General features: G+C 54.9%; 1 protein-coding gene across 1 annotated transcript; it reads right to left on the bottom strand.

Annotated features, from left to right (window-relative positions):
• Positions 1-319: 319 nt before the first annotated feature.
• XYLT2 (xylosyltransferase 2) lies at positions 320-24,101 on the bottom strand. The gene is made up of 11 exons (XM_034789939.1): positions 23,901-24,101; positions 12,545-13,016; positions 11,690-11,865; positions 9,218-9,420; positions 8,446-8,526; positions 7,864-8,080; positions 6,258-6,434; positions 5,255-5,517; positions 4,964-5,159; positions 4,124-4,457; positions 320-2,938 (listed from the first exon to the last, which is right to left on the bottom strand). The coding sequence occupies exons 1-11, from the start codon at positions 24,033-24,035 to the stop codon at positions 2,616-2,618; spliced, it is 2,577 nt and encodes an 858-aa protein (XP_034645830.1). The 5' UTR covers positions 24,036-24,101; the 3' UTR covers positions 320-2,615.
• Positions 24,102-24,156: the final 55 nt, after the last annotated feature.

The raw sequence follows: 24,156 nt of genomic DNA, 5'->3' as shown, positions 1-24,156 counted from the left end.
CCTGAAATGGGTGACTGATGGATGCTGAAACTCCCTAAATAACACTCAGTGAGTTTCCAGTCTTTGAGGAAGGCGTTAACAGAGGCTGCTGTGCAAAGCTGTTCCAGACTTTCATTTTCTTCTGTGGCCCCCTACAGCCCCAGTCAAGCAGATGTTTAAAGAAAGGGACTGAAACAGAGGAAGTGAGCGTCAGTCCCTCAAGGGCTTCCCCAGGACAGGCAGGATGGATGGGGCCAGCTGATCTGGCTCTGGATCGCATCTCCATAGGAACCCCGGCGGCATTTCCAGGCTGCGCGGGAAGAACTGACGCACAGTGCCATAGAGATACAGCTATATTTGTGGTGGTGTTGCATATTTAAGACAACTTTACATAATGCTTCTGACACAAAGCTTTCGGCGTTACCTCTTTGGAACAGGGGCCAAGCCCTGCATAGTTTCTCCCACTTATTTCCAACCACCAGGTTTACTTGTGAACACAGAACACGTTCCAGGCCGAGTCCCTTCCCAGCCCTAGTGCTACTGCCTCACGTGCCCAGCTAAAAGTGAGGGGATGGAGGCGGTGGGGCATAGGCACACGTGTCATCTGTCCTCACTGGGATCATCTGCCAGAGAGGTATGGAGGTCTCTGACCGCTGTGGGTCTGGCGAGGCCCATTGGGCTAGAGAAGGAACTTATCTTACAACATGTTCCCTTCAGCACCTTCCCCCTACTTAAACCAGAGACGGGGAGATGATCAAGTTAAAACCAGAGATGAACCCAGATCAGCCCCTCTGATCCAGAAACGCCTGTGAGATCTTGCCCTAGAATGGGTCACATTGACACCCCCCAGCAGAACATTCCTGAATGCTGGGTAAGTTCATATCTGGGTCAGAACTTCGAAAAACGGGCTCATTCCCACTGAACGGCATCCAGCTCCCCAGCTCCTTTGCAGGGACAATATCCTGACTCAAGAGTCAGTCTGTGCATTCCCTCTGCAGTATAATATGGCACACAGAGGCTCACCCCTAGGGCAGAGAATTCATCTTACCCCAGCTCCCGTCACCACCATTCAACGGGGCAAATTCAAGCGGGGTCTCAGCGTTTGGGACCCACCCGCTGAGATCAGCCCAGGGTTAGGAACCGAACAAAAGCGGGTCTTGAAAGTGGTGTGAACGTTGTGGGGGGAGGATCCTACGAGCCCCACCCCCCAGGCCTTGGAGGATGTTGTCACGTAGGTAGCTTATGAGGCCCCCATCCCCATAGTGTCTGGGCACCTTCTGAAGACTGGGCTCTAGACTCCACGGAAGAGGGGGAAGTAGCGCTTTGCTTTAGTCAGGCTCGAACGGGAGGGAGGGGGTTGGGCAAAGCTGGCCTAAGCCTTGGCTCTTCGCGGTGGAAGCCATGGCAGGTATGGGGAGAGGCTGTGGGTTTCTGCCAACCCAGGGGAGGGAAATTCACACTGAGCCCAGTGAGTGGGCTAACTGGATACAGCACTGAACACCCGTCTGGGGCAGGGCAGACACTTTATAGGGGTGGGAGGGTTAATTCATCCACCCAAGCAGCCCCTGCTGGGCCTCCCTCTAAGCCAGTGGAGTCAATGGGGACCTCTCAGACTTCAGTCACTAGAGGAGTGACCTGGGTGAGCCCAGGGGCTTTGCTTCCCCCTTCCCAAGCTCCAGCCATCGCACGAGAAACACCAGCAGGGTGTGAAAGTTTGGCACAGTTGGCAGCCCCGCTCCAGGAAGCCTTGGCACTCGGCTGCTACAGAGAACCCGCCTGACGAAGCGCCCCCTGGCGAGCAGGAGGGGAACCGTCCTCACCCAGGGACAGCAAGGTTTGATTCCCAGCAGTCAGCACAAGGAAATGAAACACTCAACCCCCTCCCTCCCCAGCCACCAAGAGAACAAAGTACATTACAGCGAAGGGGAGAGGAGTCACAGATTCCCTGGCCAATGAGGGCCTGTGTCTCTATTGCACTTTGCTTCATATATATTTATCTATATATTTATAAAAATACAAACTAAGAGGATAGGGTGGAGGGGGATGAGATGCAGGCATCAAGCCAGCAGCAGCTTCTCCAAGGACACAGGCAGGACAGCCCCTGCCCCTGGTGCTCCCCATAGACCCTTGTCCCCAGAGTCCTCTGCCAGCAATCGCTCAGGAATGTGGAAGATCAGCAGCGTGAGTCCTGATCCCACAGAGAGTCAGCCACGGACGGGGAGGGGCAGGGCAGGGGGTGTGCCGGGGTAACCCAGAATTGGCAGATCAGCGGGTTTCCCCCCCCAACACCTGAGTCACACCTGCACAGATTCAATAAATACGCCGCTCCTCCCATCTGCCAGCGCCCTCCTTGTGCCCTGGTGATGGGCGCTTCCGCATGCTCTCTCCAGCCACTCAGTGCCCATTCCTGGGAGAGGTGGGTGGGACTCCTGTTCCAGCATCTCCCCCCAAAATGAAACAGGAAAGTTTTTCCGCCGCCTGAAGGTTCCTCTCTCTCTTCCCCGAGTGAATAAGGTGCCATTTCACGGGATGACAGACAAGAGAATCCCCCCCTGGGGGCACGTGCGCTTCCCTCCATCACGTTCGCTGTGGGGGACGCTCCTTTTTTCCGTTTTCTCTGCCCCAGGTTGTCCCTGCTACCTCAGTCGCCCGTCAGGTTTGATGGCCCCCAGTTCTGCTTTAGGGTCTGGGGAAAGCGAACTCCATGAGGTTTTGCTGCACGTGTCCAGGGAGGAGCAGCTGGAGGGGCTGCTCACGCAGAGATCCGCCACCGACCAGAAGCTGCCGATGCTGCTGTCCGTCCAGTCCTCCAGGGCCTTGCCCATCAGCTGCGCGTTCCGCAGGGCCTCCTTCTCCACCTCATCCGAGCGCGGCAGGTTCAAAATCCCACCCAGTCCCTGGAAGCTTTGTTCCATATACTCATTGCGGGGGGGACCTCCATGTAACCAGCTGCTGTCATCTGGGCAAAACACAGAGGGAGAAGTGATTGAGAGACAGGTGGACACAGTCCCCAAACCTCCCACCATGCCCCTTGGACACGGTGGAGAGGCGCTCACCAGACGGTCCCTTAACATACCACACCTAACTGGAGGAGAGACCACCCCCGCCGGACACACAAGGAGAGATCACGGCGGGTGGGGGAAGAATAGGGAGATAGGATAGGCCAGGATGCTCAGAACAAGATGGAGCATGGCATGCTGGGACCCGTAGTGTCCATGGGCTGATGCCCCACATTAACAGTGACAGGAAGCCACAGGTCACATGGCAGAGTTCTCTGGCCTGCATTTGCAGTTGGCCATTTCCTCAACAACTGGCTGGGCCGTGGTTGTGTGGAGAGCTGGTCAGGACGGGGGAAGCAGGGGGAGGTTTGCCCCCCAAGTAAACCAAAAATTTCCCAGGTAAGAACATTTCACAAAAATGACATTTTCGGTTGGGATAGACAATTTCCCGGGCAGCCCTAGCTGCACATCTAAAGCTAGCTCATGCCAACGTGGATTCTCAGGGCCAAAGCTGGCCTAAATGGATGCAGCTCTACTGACGTCAAGGGGGTCTCTCCCATTTGCAGCAGCCGAGAGTATGGCTTGAGATTTCCCCAGTGACAGGTGGCGAAGGCTCTGTCAGAAGGTCGTGGGCTCAGATCACGTCTATACAGCGAGTTACTGCGCGGCAAGCCAGGGTGTGACTCTACACCACGCCAGTTTGCCGCGCAGTAACATCCCAGGTGGGCAGTGCAGTGACAGGTCCGGAGTACCCTGCAGCACCCTGACCCGCCCTCCGGGGCTTTCACGGCACTGTAGCAGCGTCCAGATGGGACGTTCGTTTGTGGCGAGCTGGCGTGCTGTAGATTCACACCGTGGCTTGCCGTGCAGTGACTCGCCGTGTAGACCAAGCCCTAAGATCAGCCCACCAATGGCTGCTTGGTGGCCTGTGTGGAACAGGTTTGGTGGTTTTCAGTGGTCAAGGAAAAGCCACTAGGTACAACTGATCCTATTTTGTTGCCAGTCTCAGCAGAGTCCAAGGGTCCCACAGGCCATGGAGACTGAGTCTCCCTCCCTGCTGAAGGCGGAGCAGCCTGAGGAAATCTGGGCTGGGCTGGACTGACTAGGCGTAGGTGGTGTCCAGCAGGAGCAGCCACTCCCCTTACCTTTCCCAACAGGTTGGTTGTGGTTGAAGGTCTGTGGCACCACCAGGAACTGGTTCTCTCCGAGGGGCTCCCAGAACTGGAGGAGGCGGACGGTCCACACCCCGGGGCGCAGGGGCCGGTTGAGAGGGGGCTTGTACTGCGTGAACTCCGCTTCCGCGTCCACGGTGATGTCGTAGGACGTGGCGATGACGTAGGTGGGGTCGATCCAAACCACGGTGGCGGTGAGGTTAGGCCCCCGGGACCATCTCTGCATGGCCACTGGCTCGTCGAAAGGCCCAATCAGGCCCCCGAAATTCCGGAAGATCCTCTCCTTGGGATCCCACTCCGTGCCCACCTGCAAGGGGAGAAATTGAGAGTGAAGTCAGGATGGGGCGGCACCAGGCCACAGTCAGCCAATGCGTGAGGAGGCACCGGCCACCTCTGTTCTTACATCACACTCCAGAGAACATGTTCCATCGGCCTAGCAGGAGAAGGCAACACAGTCTCTCCCCTGCCAGCCTGGTCTGGGCCAGATGCCGGAAGGAGCTCGAATATTCAGAGAAAGAAGCCAAACTCCTAGCAGTTGCAGCTGCCAGCCCAGCCCCTTATTAAATAGGGTGTGTTGCCTCAGCCACCCCACCCCAGGGCATTTCCCTTGCTGGAGAGCATGACCATGGGACAGCACTGCCAATGGGTTTCAGGTGCCACGTCCCATTCTCCTGCGCCCTCCCTTCTGCTCTGGTAGAGCCCCCAACAGGAAACCCACACCTACCCCTGCACCGTGCTGTCCCATCCACGTTCCCTGCCTGCCTTAGAGAAGCTGTGGCCATAGACAGAGAGGGGAGCACATAACTGTCCTACCTCCACGTTCTGTAGTCGGTTAGTTTGTCCTCCGTGACCTGCCAGCTTCAGGGCCCCTCGCGGCATCATCCACATCTCCAGAGACTCCACCTGCCCCGTCCCAGAGTTCTGCACCTCCTGCATCACCAAGTAACCCTGGAAACGGTCGTCGTAGAAATACAGATGCACGCTGGATGGGAAGCTCTGGGGCTCAAATCTACAGAGAAGAGACCATTGGCATGCTCACAATCCCACGGTGCTGAGGCGGCCCTACTGCTCAGAACCTAGACCTGGGATCTCTGGGTCTCCTACCTGCAGAATTTCTCTGCCTTCTGCATCTGGGATGAGGTCACTTTCTGCAGCCCTAGCCTGGAGAAGGATGTGTACACAGTCAGGATGAGATCACTGAGCCCGCTCAGCCCATCCACACGGTCGTAGACGTTCTCCCAGTAGGCCTTGAGGGCTGGCGTGTTGGGCGGGTAGTTACCGTAGAGGTGAGAATCCAAGATCTCCAGAACTTCCTGGTTCACCGTCGACTCAAACTTCCTGGCAAAGAATGTGGGTCTGGAGAGTTGCTGAAAAGAGACAGGCGTTCCCGACACCATTGGCAATGGCTAGAGCAGCAGAGCAATTGACTAGAGCAGCAAACGCAGCCAGTCTATTTCTACTGCGCAAGCCAAGAGAAAGGCAAAGGGCCAACGGCCTCAATCATGAATTAGATTGATTACAGCGGGAAGAATTTTCAACAGTGAAAACGCTGCTCATAAGGCAGATCAGTTTGTTTTCCAGAAATATTGCAACTTGAGGGTATCTCCTGGAGAAGCCTGTCACTGACAGGCCTCATTTCCATCACTTAGGAGTCCACAGGTGAACTCCCCTCGGAGCCCTAATGGGGCTCTGCCTGGGGGCACAATTCTGCGGGCATGGCTCAGATGGCTGGATCAGGACTTTCAATAGCACAGAGCCAATTAGCAGAGATTAACTGCATTTGGGACTGTGTGCATGGCCTCAGAAGATCTCTGACTTGCCTTGGTCAGCCTCACGTTTGCAAAGGAGACAGATCAGCACCACACTGAATACAATTTCTCCTAAGAGCAATTAAGGTTTTAAAAGAGTTTTTTTTTTTGCTCAACCAAAGCCTGTGGGGGAAGGAAAGATGAGCTGCTGTCTGAGCATGAGATCTGTTGGAGAGCAGAGGGGAGGAAAGGGAAGGAGATCTGGGACTGGGAAGGGAACTGCTTGTAGGACTAAAGAAAGAGGGTGTGTTGGGGAGAGAAAGGAGAGAAGCAGACGGGAGGGACAGTGTCATTTTCACCTGTAGCCGCAGGAAGTCCTGGGGTTTGAAGTCATTTGGGGAGCACCCACACCAGTCGACTATGTGTTTATATTGGCACTTACAGCCCAGCTTGCGGTTCCAGTTTGTCACCCGGAGGTTGTTGTCGACGAGAGTCTCGCAGGCGTGGCTGTTCTCCAGGATGGTGTGGAAAAAGGACTGTGCACAGACAGAGAAAAGGGCAAAAACCACCAGAGATGCAGCAAGCCCGGATGATGGAGATCACTGCTAGTTTCCACCCCCCACATGCACCTCCAGCCCACCCCATTGTGCCTCCTCCCAGCAGGAGGAGACTTCAGGCATCAGCTGTTTACACAGAGCTTTGCGGGTTTAAAAGCCCCTAATATTTCCTGTCTGCAAACCCCTGGGATTCCTAGCTGGCTCCCTCCCATAACGGATCCAGGGGGCGGGCGGTTCCACACTCACTCTACATACATTCCCAGCACGCTCCCCGGAACCAGACCATCACGCCCCTCCAGCGGCTCGTATCCGGGGGTCTCGTAGCACGCAAGGTGGCTAGAGTTTAAAAAAGGGAGTGGAAAAAACAAAGGCACTTTCTTATTCAGCACGTCTGCTTGCTGTGGGTCTGACTCTCCCCTGCCCCACATGCCGTGCAGCCACGGGTAGCCGTGCAAAGGGGAGGGAAGTGCTACCAAGGCAGAAGGGCAGCACTTCACACGCTCTTTGCACAGGTCTCGACGGCTGCACAGGTGCGGGACCTGGGGAATCGGACCCAGTAAGGTGCTTCACTGACGCACACAAGCCTTGGCTCCCACTCGCCCTGCGGAGCCAGCAACGCTCCAGAAGAACCAGCGGAGCTGAATTCCTGAAACCTCAAGAATTTAGTCCTGGAGCTGGTGGAACAGGGAAAGGCAGATCTGGGGCCCAGGCTTTGCGCGTGGTGCGGGCAGGCAAGAAAACCAAAACACAAAGCAACTGCGGCTCTGGGGGTAGCTTGTTGCTTCTGAGACGATGTTAGGAGAGAGAAACGTGAAACCTCCCAAAGGCAGCTACACGGTCTCTGGTCTGGCCGGGGCGGCTCCGCATTCAAGCTTCTGTGCGAAAAGGCATCGAGCTCCTCAGCGCCAGGAGAGCCGCTGAGCAGGGGCTGGAGGCACCTAACATAGGTAACCGAGATGGGTCGGCTGTGGAGTCCGCCCTGCCTGCTGCCAGTAAGAGCCAGAGGGCTGGGGACCTATGTCACGTCCGCCAGGGCCCAGCGCACCGGGGGGCAGCTTAGCGACGGGGGAATGCAGGAGATTTCCAGCTGTACTTGGCTGGGTCTCTTCAACTTCCACCCCCCGTGCCCACCACACCCCCTGCTCCACGCCCCTCTTCCAGACACAGACAGACAGAGTTTTGTCCACACTCGAATGATCTTCCAATGGCAGGATGTTAATGGGAAGCAATTAAAGGGCTTTATCCTGCTGCCATCAAAGCCGCTGGGAGCTTCGACGTCAATGAGAACAGGATCAGGCCCCAAGGCAGGATAATGTCCCCAAGAGGAGGAACATGATTTAAAACGGGAGAGACTCCTGTGAAGCCAGCTCTGAGCCCCCCGCCCCGGGGAACCTCCCCGCCCACCCACCTCGGCTGGCAGAAGCGTGTAGGTGTAGAACTGCTGCAGCTGGGACACCAGCTGGTCCTCCGTGTAGACCACGTACTCCACAAAGCTCCGCGTCAGCGCGAACCAGTCTGAGCCGCCGTCCACCACGATGCCCTCCGGGATCTGCCGCTCGCCCAGCCGCCACATGTGGGAGTCGCACTCGTGGAAGAGGCGGTCCAGGCCCTGCTTCTTAATGAACCTGCGTAGGGACGGGGCGGGGTCAACAGCGTGGGGTCTCTAGAGGAACACACATTCCCGACTGCCGAGAGGTCACCTCGCTAACAGGAGCGGGGGCACTTCCCAGTGTGCGGTGACAAGGTCAAGGGCAGATCCTCGGCTGGCCTGACTCAGGGGAGCTCCATTACAGCCAACGCGGATTTACAGGGTGGCTGACCCGACTCATTGTTTGTGTCGCTGTTACAGGGACGTATGGAGGCAGGACTTGTTCTTTCAGCTGCTTGGTATAATTGCCCTAGTGCCTGCTTCTTCTCAGAGTTCACCCCCCTGCTGATCTCTATCCCGACCCCGGTGCCAAGCGCCGCTCTGCCCCCACACCCGGGTTACCTGGCGTTATCTCGGCCGTGAGACTTCAGGAAGTTCTTATCTCGGTATTTGGTCAGGAACATCACCAGTTCCTCATTGGTTCTGTAGGGAGCAGGGATACGAACAAGAGTGCGTTAGCAGCGCTGGAGCGGGAGCCGTAGCTGCCAGGGCTAAAGGTTTACACGGTGAGGCTGCAATTTGCAGAGCCACAAAGCTGGCTGACGGGCACAGGTGCAAAACCTTATCGCAGGGCTGGCGAGGTGCAAATCCGCCTGCTCCGCTGCCTGGCGCCTAATGAGAGCGAGCAGGGGTGGGGTGGGGGTGTTTCACTCATAGGGCGAGGGACAGAGCAGGATAAACTGATTCACACTCGAGACTCCCAGCAAAGGTACCGCCCTCCCAGCCAGACCCTGTGCTCTCCTGCAGAGATGGGACCAGGCCTGGGGCTGGAGCAAAGCTGAACTGCCCCATTCCCCCGTCGCACGCTGCCCCCCTCCGACACCCCACACGGCTTCTCATTCATCAGCTGGCGGGGTCCGTGCAGACAGGGCTCCCCAATCCCCTTCTCGGGCACGTGGGTTCCATTTCCACCCCTCGTTGCCCCTTAGCTCTCTCCTCCTTTCCCCCTTCACCCCCATGCAGTGGGGATCTCCAGTGTCTTCCGGGGAGGGGGGAAGACCAGAGAGGGTGCTGAGATCCCAGCTCCTGCTCCATGGTGCTACATCAGCAAGCGGCTCCTTCCCTCCTGGCTCTCTCCCCCCGAGCCCAGGAACCCTCCCTTCCCCCTGCTGACCTGGTCGGGTAGTCAGTGGCGCTCAGGTTGATGAAATAGTCCCAGGGCCAGTCCGTGATCTCCAGCAGGTCCTTCATGCTGCGCAGGTACATCTTCAGCAAGCTGGCGCCGCCCCAGATGGTGACCATGCGCCAGGGCGTGACCCGGATGTTGGGGTAGTGCTGGGCCAGCTCCAGGGCCTCGCGGTGCAGGTAGTTGGAGCGCTGCAAGGGCAGAGGTTGCAGCTCAGGAACTGGGCTTTCTAGAGCACTGGCACCCAGCAACGGGAAACCAGTAACGCTTGGACACTGCACTGTACCGCTTAGCGATGCGGGGCCTGATTCGCGGAGGTGCTGAGCGCCTAAAGCTCCCGCTGACTTCCCCCAGAGCTGCTCAGAACGTCTGAGAATCCGAGCGCCTCACCAAAACGGGTATTACTGCCCCATTGTACAGATGGGGAAACCGAGGCACACCGAGGCTAAGTGACTTGCCCGAGGTCTCACAGCAAACCAGCAGCAGAGGCGGGAATAGAACTCAGGAATCCTGACTCCTGCTCTAACCATTAGACCAATTTTGCCTGCTTGGTACTTCAGTCTCTTCTGGCTGGTACCATGGGCCCCCCAGCCTGCCTTCATGACGAGTCTCTGTGCTGGACCCTGCTGGGCCACTGAGCCCTGCCTCCTACTCCCCTGGGCACGGTCTAATCGGCAGCTCCAAACCTCAGCCCCACGATCAGAAGCAGGACCAGGGCTTGGAGAAGTCTCGTGGTGGAGCTTGGACTTAGGGCACAGACAACTGACTGGGAGGCTAGGACAGGTCTGACAGCCCGCTGGGGTCGCCCAGAAAGGATGGGAACAATGGGCAAGTCAGCCCCTCCATGCTCTCTGGGCGGGGGGGCAGCAATAACCCCCCCTGCAGCCCCAGGAGTTCTTGCCTCCCATCTCAGTGCTAAGAGCTGAGCCGCTCGGCTCATTTGTGGTTTATGAGGGATGGGAGGGTGGGGGAGGTGTTTCACCTCTGGCCCAGTGTTTTGCATGTTGATTGGACTTTGCCAGGGCTGGGGAGAGGAACCAGAGGGAGAAAATGCTCATTTCCTTTCCCGGATGGGGGAGGGGGAGAGTCCCTCAGTCAGCTCCTTCTCCATGGAGCTCCATGAGCAGCGTGGGACTGGGGGATGGGGCAGTTCAGCTTTGCTCCAGCCCCAGGCCTGGTCCCATCTCTGCAGGAGAGCAGAGAGATTTGGGGAGGGGAGCCTGTCGCAGGCTCACTGGGGAGGGCGGGGTGGAATATTCCCTGTAGGAGCAGAAACCTCCAAGCTGATAGGGGAGTTTGGTGAGGACAGGTAGCCAGATCTGTGGGAGGGGAGCAGAGCATGGAGGGTCAGCTGTGAGAGAGGCAGGGAACAGATCACTGCCTTCCCAAGGCAGGTAGGAGGGACAGGGAAATGGATCCCAGCACCCCAGGGCAGATGGGGGGAAAACACAGGGGGATGGGGGAGAAATGGATCCAGCCCCCTGGCACAGATGGAGGGGGGGGGAGAAACCACAGGGGGAGGAATGGATCCAGCCCCCAGTGCAAATGGGGGGAGAGGAATAGATTCCAGTGTCCGGGGCAGACGGGATAGGACAGATCAAGGAACATTTCCCATGAATTCATTTCCCAGGGGAGCTATCGTAGTCCCATGGGGTGTTAGGAGCGGAGGCGGGGCCTGCGTGGCACTCTCTCTGTTCAGACCTGCTCTGTGCTAGGAGTCTGAGAGCCCCCGTCCCAGGTGACACACTTCATTCCGATCTTCATTCGCGTCACGGGTTGTTCTTACGCTGCTGTTTTGCTGAGCTGGTTCCTCCAGCCAGCCAGGGGCCTGCCATGGATCTGCCCACGAGAGTCTGCTTTACAAGTGATCAGGAGCAAGAGAACGTGGCCAGGCCTCCCTCTCCTGTAAGGTCCAGGGCACCGTGCCCTGCAGACAAGGCTCTCGGGCCCCTTCCTTCCTCCCGTCCCCACTCAGCACAAATGCCTTCTGTGCCCACCCCAGGGCCCCGTCCTCCCCACCTCCTCCTGCCCCAATGTTCCCCTACAGCTATGGTTCTTTGCCCGGCCACCCATGTGCCACCCTCACTCACCCCTGCCGTGGTGCCCGCTCACCCACGGATGCCTCCGCAGCACGAGTGCTCCTGGGGGTGCCTTGTGTGACCCCTGCTAATTCAATGGGGCTCTTTGTCTATTGGCTAGACTATGTACAGAGGCTTAGCCAAGTCTGTTCTGCCCCCTAGCTAGTGGGCCTGATCCTTAACTCCAGCAGTAGAGGCGGATGCTTTCAGAGCCCAAGGTTCAGTCCCTGCAGACAATCCAAGCAGGGGTGTCATTACAATTGCCTCCTACCAACCTCTGGCACATTCTCCACTGCCTGCCAGCTACTACACCCGAGCGCCTCCACCCCACGCTGCGACCTTCTCCGAACCACCCCCCCTTCCCCCCCCCCCCATCTCCTACCTTGTCAACGTGGATGTAGAAGAAGTGCTGCTGGTGGTACACAGCCTTGATGAGCCGCTTCAGCTGGCGGATGGCCCTCCCATGAACAACCAGCATGTACGCAATCCGCACCGGCTTGCTCACGGAGGCCTGGTGCGTCTTGCTCTCGTCCCACTGGATCACGGGGCTGACTTTCCCTGGGGGGACAGAGAGCAGATGCTCACTGAGCCAACAGCTGGGCTCAGCTCACCCGCTCGCTCGGGGAGGGAAGCGGCCATCGCTCAAGACCCCTCTGCCAGCTGTTCTCTTACAGCAGAATACACAGTCCCCGTACTGCCCAGCCCCGCTGTTAGCGTCTTCCCAACCTAGGGCTGCACGTTCACCTTGCCACGGGCCCCAGGGACACACCTGATCTGCCAGGAGAGCAGACTGCAATCACCCCCATCTCCACTGGGCTGCAAGCACTCTCAGTGCTAACATCCAATGTGGCCAGGATGCTGAGTAAGTACAACACAGCCTGCTGGGATGTGTAATCTCCACGGGACAATCTTCTCCATTAACAGGGGGTGGAGGGGCACAAGGCAGAAACACGATGGGCTGCATTTGTGATTTTCCTTTGTAGGGAGTGAACCCACCCAGACAAAGTAGCCTCGTTTAGGAGGGAGATTCTTAGGCGACTAGGCTGGCGTGGCTTTGATTGGATTACCTGTGCAGGTATTAGTCACAGGTCAGGGGGTGCGGAGACAGGACATTTGCCCCACCCCAGATTAGGGTTGGACGACAGGCTGCGGCCCACTAACAGGGCATCTTTCTGATGCCAAGGGATTACCTTTGCCATTGAGCATCAGCAGAGCCCCCAATCTTGAAGAGACTCACCTGACAGCTGGCAGTGCCGGGGCACAGAGCGGGGCATCAAATTCCCTGCCTGGTGCAGACACACCACGTTGGCGATCTCCTGCTGGCACTGCTTGGTGCTGGCTCTCGCGAGCGCCGAGAGGGCGTCTTTGCCCGTGATCTCACACTTGGGGGTGAAGCTGTTCTCGGTGGGCTGGGGAGCCCCCTCCACGCTGCCTGTGTCGCCGTGCTGGAAGACGGCCAGCTGGGCATCCCCACGCAGCTCTGTCCGGTTCCTCCTGCTCGAGTCGTCCCGGGCTGCGGGGAGCCTTCGCCCAGGTTTGTGTTTTGCGGTAACAGCTCTCACCACCTTGGCCACCAGCACTCCAGGGCTTTCCGGGCGGCCCTTCCACCGCCCATGCTTCCGGCTCGCGCTCCCCCGGCGACCAGCTGAGCTGTCCGAATCTTTGGAGCCTTCACTGTTTTCGGGCAGCCTGGCCTTTTTTTGCCGTCCCTTTTCCAAGTTTGATCGGACACAAAACAGAGGGAAAATGTTAACTTGGGTATCACCACATCTCTTGCAACAGCTTCCTTATTGTTAGCAGCAGCTCATCCAGCTACAGAACCTTCCACCCCAGCATATGCTGCAGATACATGCTTATCTCACCCCTCTGCAAGGGCGGACTAACACACAGGGAAACTGAGGCACTGCTACACTGACTTCTACCATCAGCCCCACACAGCTGGGGGAATTTGTGTTGTTGGGGGGGGGGGGGGGGGGGGGAGAGAGAGAGAGACAATCTTGACCTTGAGATAAAGGTCTAGTACAGCCAAGTCCAAAAAGGATAAGCGACTGGCCTGAGGTCACAAAGCAAGTCAGTGCAGAGCAGGGAACAGAACTCCAGGGCCCCAACACCCAATCTCCTGCTCTCGTTGTTATAATTATGAGGGAACACGAGGGTATGTCTACACTGAGTCTACTCAGATTCACATTTGAGCCTGAATCCCCCTACTGTCCACATACAAATCAGTTTGACTCAGATCAGCAAGTCCTCAGGACCTGGTCCTAGGACTCACCCAGGGGAGTGGCACCGAGACCTGGGTCCAAGCCCTGTCATTTTGCAGCATGGACGCAGCTCCAACTGCACGCCCGAGTCAGAACGTCTGTGTAGTGCAGCGTGGATGCTTTAGCAAGGCTGTAAGGCCCGGGGTCCCACAACTGGAAGCCCAGGTGTACAACACCGTGTGGATGCTCAAGCGTGGGCTTGGAAGCACCAACGTAACAGGGGCGGGTCGAATAGAGTTGGTTTACAGTGCTGTGTAGACATACCCCCTAGAGGACCCCATCGTGCAAGGTGCTGCACACACTCTCAGGGCAGGCCCACACCACAAACGTGCATTGGCACCGCTGCAGCACTTCTGATGGAGACGCTCTAAGCTGACGAGAGATTGCTCTCCTGACAGGTTAGTAACTCCACCACAGCTGTGTCGTCGGGAGAAACTCTCCTGCCGACATGGGCGGTTAAGGTCGGTATAACTACGTCGCTCAGGGGTGTGGATTTTTCACACCCCTGAGCAATGCAGTTATACCAAAGTAAGTGTGTTGTGTAGACCTGGCCCCAGCAAGAGATAGTCCCGGCCCTCAAGAGCTTACAATCCAACTAGCCAAAGAAAGTATTATCCTCCCCACTGCACAGGCAGGGAATGGAGGCTCGGCCAAATCACACAGGGAGCCTGTGACAGAATGGGGAACACAACCCAGATCTCAGGTCCCAGTCGAGTGCAAAACCACAAGCCCACCCTTCCCCTCTGAGCACTACCACCACCACAGCTTTGCACATAAATAGCAATTGCATTTTCCATGTGCTGTACAGACATTAACCATCCCCCACAATCCCGTCAGAAGGGAGACGGGACTAGGGAAGGCAGGCGTTCAGGAACTGCTGTGGTGGACACACTATAAATACATTGTGGTCTCAGAGCTGGCGTGCAGAGCTCAGAGCCAGCAGGCATGGATTTTGTTCCTCACTAACACTGCCATGACTTCCAGGGGAGCCTCAGGCAAGTCAACTCTTACTGTGCCTCAGTTTCCTCATCTCTTACATGAAATTAGATGAAGGTTTCTAACCATCAGAAGAGAAGTTCTGGAACAGCCTGCCCAGCGGAGTAGATGGGCAAAAAGCCGACCTTGTTTCAAGGCTGAGATGGATACGTTTATGGAGGGGATGATATCACAAGACTGTTTACAATGGCACATGGCCCATCTGTGACTGCTAGCTCCAGCAGCCGGAGTGGGACACTGGATGGGGAGGGCTCTGAGCTACTATAGAGAATTCTTTCCCAGGTGTCCGAATGGTGGCTTTCGCCTACATGCTCAGAGTTTAACTGATCGCCATGGAAATCTTCCCCCAGGGCGAAAATCTCTCAGGATCTCTGCCATTCTCTGCAGCATGGGGCATGGTCACTTGCTGGTTTGAACTGGAGTAAATGGTGGATTCTCTGTAACTTGAAGTCTTTAAACCATTTGGGGACTTTAGTAACTTCGCAAGAGGTTAGGGGTCTATTACAGGAGTGGGTGGGTGAGGTTCTGTGGCTTGTGATGTGCAGGTCACACTAGATGATCATGATGGTCCCTTCTGACCTTAAAGTCCGAGTCTCCATGCGGATAATACTAATGTGCAGCGTGGCCTTGGAGATGTCCAGGTACAAAGCCCTGTCAAAGGGTTATTTTACCAATGGGCCAGAGGGCCAACTACTTGATCTCTGTGTCTAAGGTCACACAGCGTGTCCATGCTGGATTAGAACCCATGTGCTTTAACCTCAGTTCCTCGGTTGTAAGCTGGGATCTCCAGCTGCTTTGAAAATCCCCAGAGCAAACTCTCCCAAGGAGCCAAGCTGATGAGTGAAGGGCGATGTTAATTACGCAGAGTTATTTCTGCCACGCTGGCTGATTAGCAGACACGATTTAGCCTTGGGGAGAGGAGGGTCTCGCTCCTGGAGGCAGTGAAGTTTGATGGGAAGACCAGGGGATAAGGCGTCAGGGCTGGGAAGCCAGAACCACTGCAGTCTCTCTGCTTTACAGGATTAGACACTGTCAGAGACAGGCCACCAGAGTAGACAGCCTACTGGGCTGATCTTCAGGGCCATTCCCAGGTGAATGCTAAAGCAGCAGGATGCCGCAGGAGCCGTCAGGTCTCAAGAGGCTGTACAGCATTTGAAGGCCGGGGGCCAGGCGTGGGGCAAGGTAAAGGGATGTCGGTGCAGGATGCGGACGGGGGAAAACGCGTCTGTTAGCAACACTTCCTGTGCCAGGGACATGATGGACTGCCGGTGTCACAGCGGGAGAGAGAGCAAGTGAAGCAGTGACCTCCTAAGGCTCCACCATCGAGCTCTGCTGTGCTAGGGGAGTCACAACTGGACACACTTTCCTTGGCTCCCGTAGGCCGGTCAGCTTTGCTGAAGCCTTTTGGCTGGAACACGCTGAATCTGCAGTGCCTGGACAATGCCTCAGCTCCACCCACAACGGCAGCTGCCTCAGCATTTGACAAGTATTGATTACAACTCAGAGTAAGGTCATGAGCTCAGGCCTGGCCGATAAGGGCATGGACAGCCAGCCTGAAGTGCTGCAGCTACCCCAGTTCCGCCGGTCCCGGTGTGACCCCACAAGGCACTGCTTTGTATTTGAAAATTACCCCAATGCTGCATCTCCCACCCACAGAGCTAGGTGCTACAGGACAGGTGCTTCAGGAGACCCAGAATGCAGTGGGGCAGCTACAGTCATAGGGCGTGTTGCACGCGGATATGCAGGAAGAGCATTGCCAAGCCAATGCATTGGTTCATCACCAGGGTGAGAGATCGAACAAATTACTTCATGCAAGCAGTGTCCTTCAACAGCTTCCTTATTCGGCATAGTCCGCTAGGAAGGGCCAGCCCAAGGCAGATCAGGGGGCACAAAGATGGGGACTTGGAAACCCAAGCAGCTTCCAAGACCTGGCTGTGCAAACGTCAGTTCCTATGTCAGCAGAAGTAAAGCCCTACAGTCTCACTTGTATCAACAAACCACTTTGTTTCACTAACCAGCTCTGTGAGCGAGACTGCTCCCCAGCCACGCAGGGATCACACGGCTAGTGAAAGATCAGAGGCGCTGACCAACTGGTCAGTTCTAACATGCATCTGTCAGCAGTGCTCTTTCAGCAAGATGAGCGCGACAAGGTTTAAAACTTCCCCATCTCCCACTCCAAGCATGCATGGTGGAGAGCCCAGAACGGGCAGAGATAACAGTTCATTAGTCACCACGCAGGACCATCTGTTCGGAGAGTTAAAAACCTGTTTTCTCTGCACAAGAGTCACAGGAGCGGAGAGTCCGGGAGGTGACTGACAAGTGAAGAGCAAATGTGGTCCACATTTTAGAGCTGGCGCTCAGGCAGGATTGCTTCGCAAAGGCCAGAGAAAGCGTTGGCACCCAGCAAGCAGGGAAGGAGACGCACCTGGAACCGGCTGGGATGAGGGTAAGGCAGAGGAATGTGTGCAAGGCAGGTTTCAGAACTTCTTGCCCAGACTGGCTCGAATTTTCCTTTTCCCCTTCAAGGCATCAGGAGCAAAGTCATTCTGTTTACTCCGAGATCTGAACTCCCAGCAGCATCTGTGGAAACATCTCTGTTCCCAGGCACACTCCCTTCACTCTCCCACACCCGGGCCCTGAGTATCACCTTCCGACTGATTATGTCCTTCAGGACGGAGCTGTTTTTCATACCATGCACACCGGAGCTCCCGTGACACAGACGGGAGGAGAGATGTTGCTGAGGCCTTGGCTACACTGGCGCTGTACAGCGCTGCAACTTGCTGCGCTCAGGGGTGTGAAAACGCCCCCCACCCCGAGCGCAGCGCTGTAAAGCGCCAGTGTAGTCAGCGCTCACAGCGCTGCACTGCACGCTCGCTCGCAGCACTGCACGCTATTCCCCTCAGAGAGGTGGAGCTCTCGCAGCGCTGACCGCGTGACTACACTCGTGCTTCACAGCGCTGCCGTGCTACATTTAAGAATGTAGCCAAGGCCTGAGCCTATTTCTTCCTCTCCTCCACCTGTGCTGTCAGCAGAGAGCTCATGAAATGCCACCACATAGTTACAGTCGGATTCATCCCTCCCAGGCCCACGGCTGACAGAGTGTGTCCCGCTCTCCTTCCCAATAGCAGGAATAAGAAGAAATGCCCCTCTCCTTCCTTGAGGGGCCAGTTAATGAACCCAACAGTCCCTAAATACCACACCATACTGAAGCGATCCTTCCACCCCAGCCAGGAAGTGAAAAGGAGATTACTCCAGTCGTGTCACTCAACTGTATTTAAAACTTCTGCAGAACTTTTGCACAGTTCCCAAAATGAGCTCCTTGTCTATGCCTCCCCCCCATCTCCACCAGGCACACAATTCCTGTACCCTGCCAGGAGGTCATTTCCCTATGATCTCCCCCATCTTCTGGATCTAGACTGTCTTCTCATCAACACACCTGCGAGCGCTTGGTGCTGTAGTACATCATGACACGCCAGACCAGCATGACGAAAGGCTGACAAAGGGACAATCTCTCAGGCATGGTTCTAGCACATCCCTTGCCAAGGTATCTACATAACACCTACAAAATCCAGAGCGGCATGGAAACTGCCCACAAGGGACTCGACTCCCCTCCCCTCCTCCAGAGCGACAAAAAGATACTGCAGTGGCGAAATGACTAAGGAAATAAATATCTTGTTTCAACTTGGTACTTCAAAGGATTGATTTTTCCTTGTCCCATTCTCTTCTGATCATCCTCTGTTCCTGGGGAAACAGGAAAAGGGATAATCACTCTGTTCCCCTGTGTCTGTCTAGCCTATTTGCATTATAAGATCTTTGGGGCTGGGATTGTCTCTTACTGTGTGTGTACGTACAGCACCTGGCACAACGGGGCCCTGATCTCAGTTGAGGCCCCCCGCAAGGCAAGCTAATATTGGATGAGGATTGGAGATCCATCACAGAAGACATTTACTAGCTGGGCACACCTGCTCTGATAACTCCCCAGATTCCAGAACCTGCACAAGACCCACGTTCCTCATCTGTTCCACAGGGTTCTGGAGGCTGAACAATTTGCATATGGTCAGAGCAGGGGAGCAATTCAATTCTGCTCCGCATTTCTTCAGGTCATTCACAAATATGTCATGAGAACGGATGACAGCTGCTGACGCAGAAATATTCCTAGAAAAGGTTTTTTGCATTCTGAGACTGAGAGGAAAATGGTCAGCTTGGAAAACCATTTGTAAACACATCTCCTCCCCTGGATTACGAGCATCACTATGGTTTAAAGCAACGTTTGCTTTCAAATTTAATTTACTTTTCACCACTGATGCCAACTGTTTGTTTTTATTTTATTTGGTGCGTTCCCTTCAGTTTGGGCAACGAAAACAGGACGGGTCCATTTTGCTTTCTAAGCCTCCTGTGATGTTGTTGCATTTGGGTTGCAGCCACTACAGGGAAAGAATTAAACACAAAGGCGGGAGGGAGGGTTTTTTTTTTTTCACTACAGAACTAAAATCCTACACTGACATTTTTCAAAGCTATCAAGGGCATCTGAAAACCCAATTCCCATTAATGTATGCAGCTCTGAGCCCCTAAATCTTATGCCTAAAACGGGCTCAGCTGTGTCTCTTTAAAAGCAAGCTCTTTGGAGAAGATTGGTGCGATTGTTGTAGGTGCACTGACAGAGAAGGACATTTTAGAGGGAGTTTTTTCCTGATCTCACCGTGCTGGGTGTGAGACAAACACCTTGTTTAGTCAGAGCCTAGATCCGTTTGGATTGAGGATTATCAAGCCAAGAGGGAAGATTAAATAAATGAATCAGACATAATGGACCTTTCCCAAATCACATTTCCTCCTCCGCATTTACAAGGATAGTCTGTGGCTTACCCAAGCCTTCCACACATTCAAGCCTGAACTCTCCTAAAGGGGCCACGCTGCCGTCGACCTGTATGCACACAGTCCCATTAACTATACAGGAAATGTGTATGTGCGTCCAAGGGCAGACTGTGACTTTAAGAGTGATACTTCAGCTGCATGTGCACTGCAATTTGGAGGAATCCCAAGTAAATATAATAATCCAGAGAGCTGCGTGATGCCCATAGAAGGATACATACTTGAGTGGGTTAGATACTCAGTGGAGCTTTCCAGGGAATGGAAACAGAGTACAGGGCTTTTCATCTCTAAACCTCTCGTTTGTAAGTAGCCCAGGCTGTTCAGTGGCCCATGTGAAAGGAGTTGGTCTTGGCCTAGTTCCTAGCAGACAGATACCCACATCACGACAGTCATCTCTGCAATCCCTTGTGGCTAGGCCCTGCATAGAAGCCAAGGACTGCATGTGCTATCTTTTCAATGTACAGTTGTTCCTACCCCGGGTTGAGAAATGCAGGCAAGGGGGCCTGGAGGAAGCTGTCACTGCTGCTTTCAGTGCTGTACAGTACCTGCTCTGTGCATAGAGCCCCTCAGTGCCCACAGCTGTCAACCCAGCACCTTCCATGAGCGCTGCAATTTCAGGGTGGGCAACAATGACAAAACCTTACTCTGGGTCTGATTGGAAAAGGTGAGCGAGACAGTAAATGCAGCTGTCATCTAGCCAGAGTGGGAACAAAGCCCTGGGAAGGGGGCTGCTGGCTCCCTGGGTGATGTGGGGCCTTCATACTAGGGGGCTGTGCTTGATCAGTTGCTTTGGACGTAGACAGGAACTGAACACGGAGTGATTATGCTGTAGCTCTTGGCTGACAGAGCATCCCTGGGATCAGCAACAAGAGCGGCCGCCCTCTTGTTCTCCCCAGCAGAAGCTAGCGGACAGCCACGGCCTTGGCTCATTTGGGCAAGTGACTTTGAGGTTAGGGCTATTTCTTGCCCTGGGAAAACGCTTTATGGGAATGCCTTGGCCGGGCTGCTTGCCTTCCCTTTTCCCTACACAGCCACCCACACCTGCACCTGTCAGCGAGCCGTAAAGACGGCCGTACTGGAAAGCCAGCGATCTTGTTTGCGTATTGAGTCTCTGGCTGAGGCCTCCCCCATGTTCTGTATTTAGAGTCTCCTTGTTATCTGTGTGACACCTTCTCTGAAAAACAGAACAAAAAGCGCTGGGAAGAAAGGAGAGAGGAAACAGACATCAAGGGAAGCTTCCTGCCAGAACCACCACAGCTATAAGCAACTGCTTTGAGAGCAGCTAGATGGCACAGTGGGTAAACTCGGACTCATTTTGGGAGACATTGGTTCACATTCGGGCTTAGGCTGCAAACAGTCCGAGACTTGCGGCTGCAATAAACAGCAGCAGAACAGTCCTTGCCGCCTTCTGCAGAAGCCCCAGCTGAATGCAATGACCCCTGAGGGAAAGGACAAGGCTGACTTGAGTGCCTACAAGCTCCAGATGCTCCATGGCATTTTAAGGACTAGTGTCTGCCTTCGAGTCTCCAAAGCAAACTACAACTGGCAGATGTGGGCAGGGCCAGCAAAACTGGGACAGAACATGCAGTAGTGACTGGGAGAATGAACAGGTTCTAATTGATTAAACAACTAGAAGGACCCATACTCTCCAAGCCCTTCAGGTCTGCAAAATTGGCTGGTAATCTGAGGAGCAGGGGATCTCCTGGAAGATTTCTGTTGCTTCCAGCTTTGCCAGAAATACCCTGGTATTCTGGCTCCTCCAGCGCCAGCCACGGTCAGGAAGTGCAGAGGTGTGTGAAAACGAAAAGCTATTTTTTAAGAAAAGTGAACTGAACTTCCCCGGAACCTGCTTCAGGTTTTGAGCAAAGGTTCAGGATGGCTTTTGCTTCCTCTGAACTAGATCACCTGTCCCCTAATGTCCATAACACCAGACCAATGTGCCAAGCACACCTCACATTTCCAGACAAGATGACCTGGGGCATCAGCAAAACCTGCCAATTTCCCAGTCTGAATTTTGGAAAGAATGTCCAGGAATCTGGCTTCTGGAAGGAATGGAGACTAAACAGTTCTTTCTGGAGGAAGGCACAGGCTAGACAGACACAGGCTATATTAACACTAGGGAGTTCTCAGAGTGCTTTACAAACATCAGCTAGTTGAGGAGAGAGAAAGGGGCAGAGCCAAATCTGCAGCTCAGGAATTCTTGGCTCCCAATTCTGTGCCAATCTCTCCACCGCCCCGCCTCGCAAGGCTCCCAGTGTCTTAGTATCATGGGAGATTCTTCTTTCACTAACATTTATTCCATAGCTTCAATTAAGTCTTTCTGGGCCATAAGGCTCCAGAAGCCACTTGGTTTTCCGGCACATGGAGACAATAATGCATGATAGGTGCAGCACATGAAGGGGTCTCACTTCCTGTCCACTCACCCATCAAATCAACCGGCATCACTCACAACAGGGCACACATGGCTGGAAGTTAGACTGCTGGGAGTGTGACAATTGTAAGCCCTGCCTACCGTCCAAAAACACTTTGCTCCATGCATCTCCCATGTACCATTCCAGATCCGGCAACTATTTCTGCATCTCTGCCCAGTGCCCAAGGACAGCTGACCATGTCTTTGCTCGTCCCATGAAAAACTGTGGAATCCCGGAATACGTCCCCTCCACACAGCACCAGAAAAGGCACAAAATCCATTCCCTAAAGAAAAGGTGGAATCCTAGTGCCCCCCAGAGAACTCAACTTTTTAATTTCTGCTAACCCCGGAATGCTGTTTGCTGTAATACAACAGCAGTATACACCCATGTTCCCCAGCTCACACCCTTCACCCTGGGGGCACTATACATTTCTTCAGCCTGTCCTCCCTCAAATCTCCCCCATCCCAGATTTTACCACTAAATCACAGCAGATGGGTCCTCCCCACAGTGAATTTAGTATTTGTAAAAGGTGTTGGATGGACAGACAACTTCTAATCAGCTGTAAAATAGGAACACAACAGACAGCAAGTACAAGTACAAGTACAAGCACTTTCTCACGTTGACCCAGATATGCTTCAGCCTTAGATCTAAAGGGGGAAGAGGCTGGTGACCCATACAGTTCTAGGCCTCTCAAATGAGACGGACCTTGAGGGGCTCAGTTGTCAGGCAGACACTTGTCTGTGAGAAACTACACTGTCTGTGAGACCATCAACTCAATCACAGGTGTCTGACAGAAATGGGATTTAGTCACAACTGACCTGATCTGGGTTTGACCAGATATAACAGGCAGAGATACACTCCATACACTTGTAATAAATAGACCCATCTGAATGAGTGACCCAGAGGTCAAAACCTTCATGTGAAGGATGAGACAATCTGGTCCAGAGAACTGGCTTCTATTCCCCGCCAGCTCAGCACGTGACCTTGGGCAAACCACTTCACCTGTCCTTGCCTCAGTGTCCCCATATGTAAAAAGGGGAGGAGGAAGCTTACTTGGCTTCATAAAGCACTTTGAACGTCTCAGATGAAAGGCAACATATAACTGCAAGGTATTATGATGCCATCATGATGCCATCATGATGCATACTAATATTCCTCCCGAGATGAGCCTCTCAGAACAAGATTCATGGTGAACGTCCCCATTGCTTGGAAAATGTAAGATTCCAACTAATGGTATATTAACAACCCTGGTCTTACATCAGAACTCTGAGTTCTGACAGTCGCACTACATCTGATCCTCTATATCATAATATATGGTAATATTTCTCTGGATCAGACCTGAGTCTTAACTTACTGTAATGTCCCCCAGATCCTATTGCACCCTAACACCCCCCCCCACGCCAGACTCCCAATACTACTCACCCCAAGCCAGGTCCCCACCCACTTATCCTAATTCACTAGACCACCCCTCCACCCATATCACACCATCAGATCCTAATACACAGCAGCAGCACCCCATCTAACCCCCCCCAGACCTAATGCACTAAAGCAAGTTTCCATATTAGTCAGCCCAGATCCTAATGCATGGTCACCCCCCCCCCCCATCAGAGCTCCCAGACCCAGATGCACTGTGCTACAAAGTATTAGGATACGGGGGGTACAAGCCATTTCCAGCTCAGACACCCCCATATTCTAATGCACTGGAACGTCTAACCCACCTAGACCATCGGCACTGTAACACCCCAACCTCCCGCAGCCTGATACAATCACCTCATGCCAGACAGCCCCAGATCCTAATGAACTGCAGCCCCCCACTCACCCACCCAGACCCTAGCGGGCTCTCTTCCCCCAGCAGATAACGTAGGTCCCAATGCACCATCTCCCCCACATCAGCCACCCCTATGCCCAATGCACGGTCACCCCCCACCCCCTGGCCCTGATGCACAGCAACACCCGCCCCCCAGCCCCGAATGCACCCCCCACCCCATATCTGCCCCGACCCCCGCTCCTCCAGGCTTCGCCCCCATCCCCTGCCCGAGCCGAGCCCCCCCGTTACCTCGCCGTGGTCGTCCTCCTCCAGGCTGCTGAAGCTCCACACCACCAGGCCCTGGATGAGCAGGATGGCCAGCGCGGTGGCGATCGCCAGCTTGTAGCGGCGGGCCAGCTTCTGCACCCGGGCGCTCGCCACCATCTTCCTTCCGAGCGGCGGGGGACGGGCGCGAGCCAGCCCGCGAGCCAGCCAGCCCTGCAGACGGCGGGCGCGAGCACGCAGCGCGGCGGCGGGCGCGAGCACGCTAGGGGACTTGGGGAAA

Source organism: Trachemys scripta, chromosome 14 (genome assembly GCF_013100865.1).
Source record: "Trachemys scripta elegans isolate TJP31775 chromosome 14, CAS_Tse_1.0, whole genome shotgun sequence".
Classification (NCBI taxonomy): domain Eukaryota; kingdom Metazoa; phylum Chordata; order Testudines; family Emydidae; genus Trachemys; species Trachemys scripta.
This window is presented reverse-complemented; position numbering and strand designations above follow the sequence as displayed.

Excerpts from the sequence above, each read along its gene's own strand:
- XYLT2 (XM_034789939.1), bottom strand. The coding sequence starts at position 24,035 with ATGGTGGCGAGCGCCCGGGTGCAGAAGCTGGCCCGCCGCTACAAGCTG. Across the intron at positions 9,421-11,689 it reads TCTACATCCACGTTGACAAG|CGCTCCAACTACCTGCACCG; the intron begins GTAGGAGATGGG and ends CTGCCCTTGCAG. Across the intron at positions 6,435-7,863 it reads ACACGCTTCTGCCAGCCGAG|TCCTTTTTCCACACCATCCT; the intron begins GTGGGTGGGCGG and ends GTCTGTGCACAG.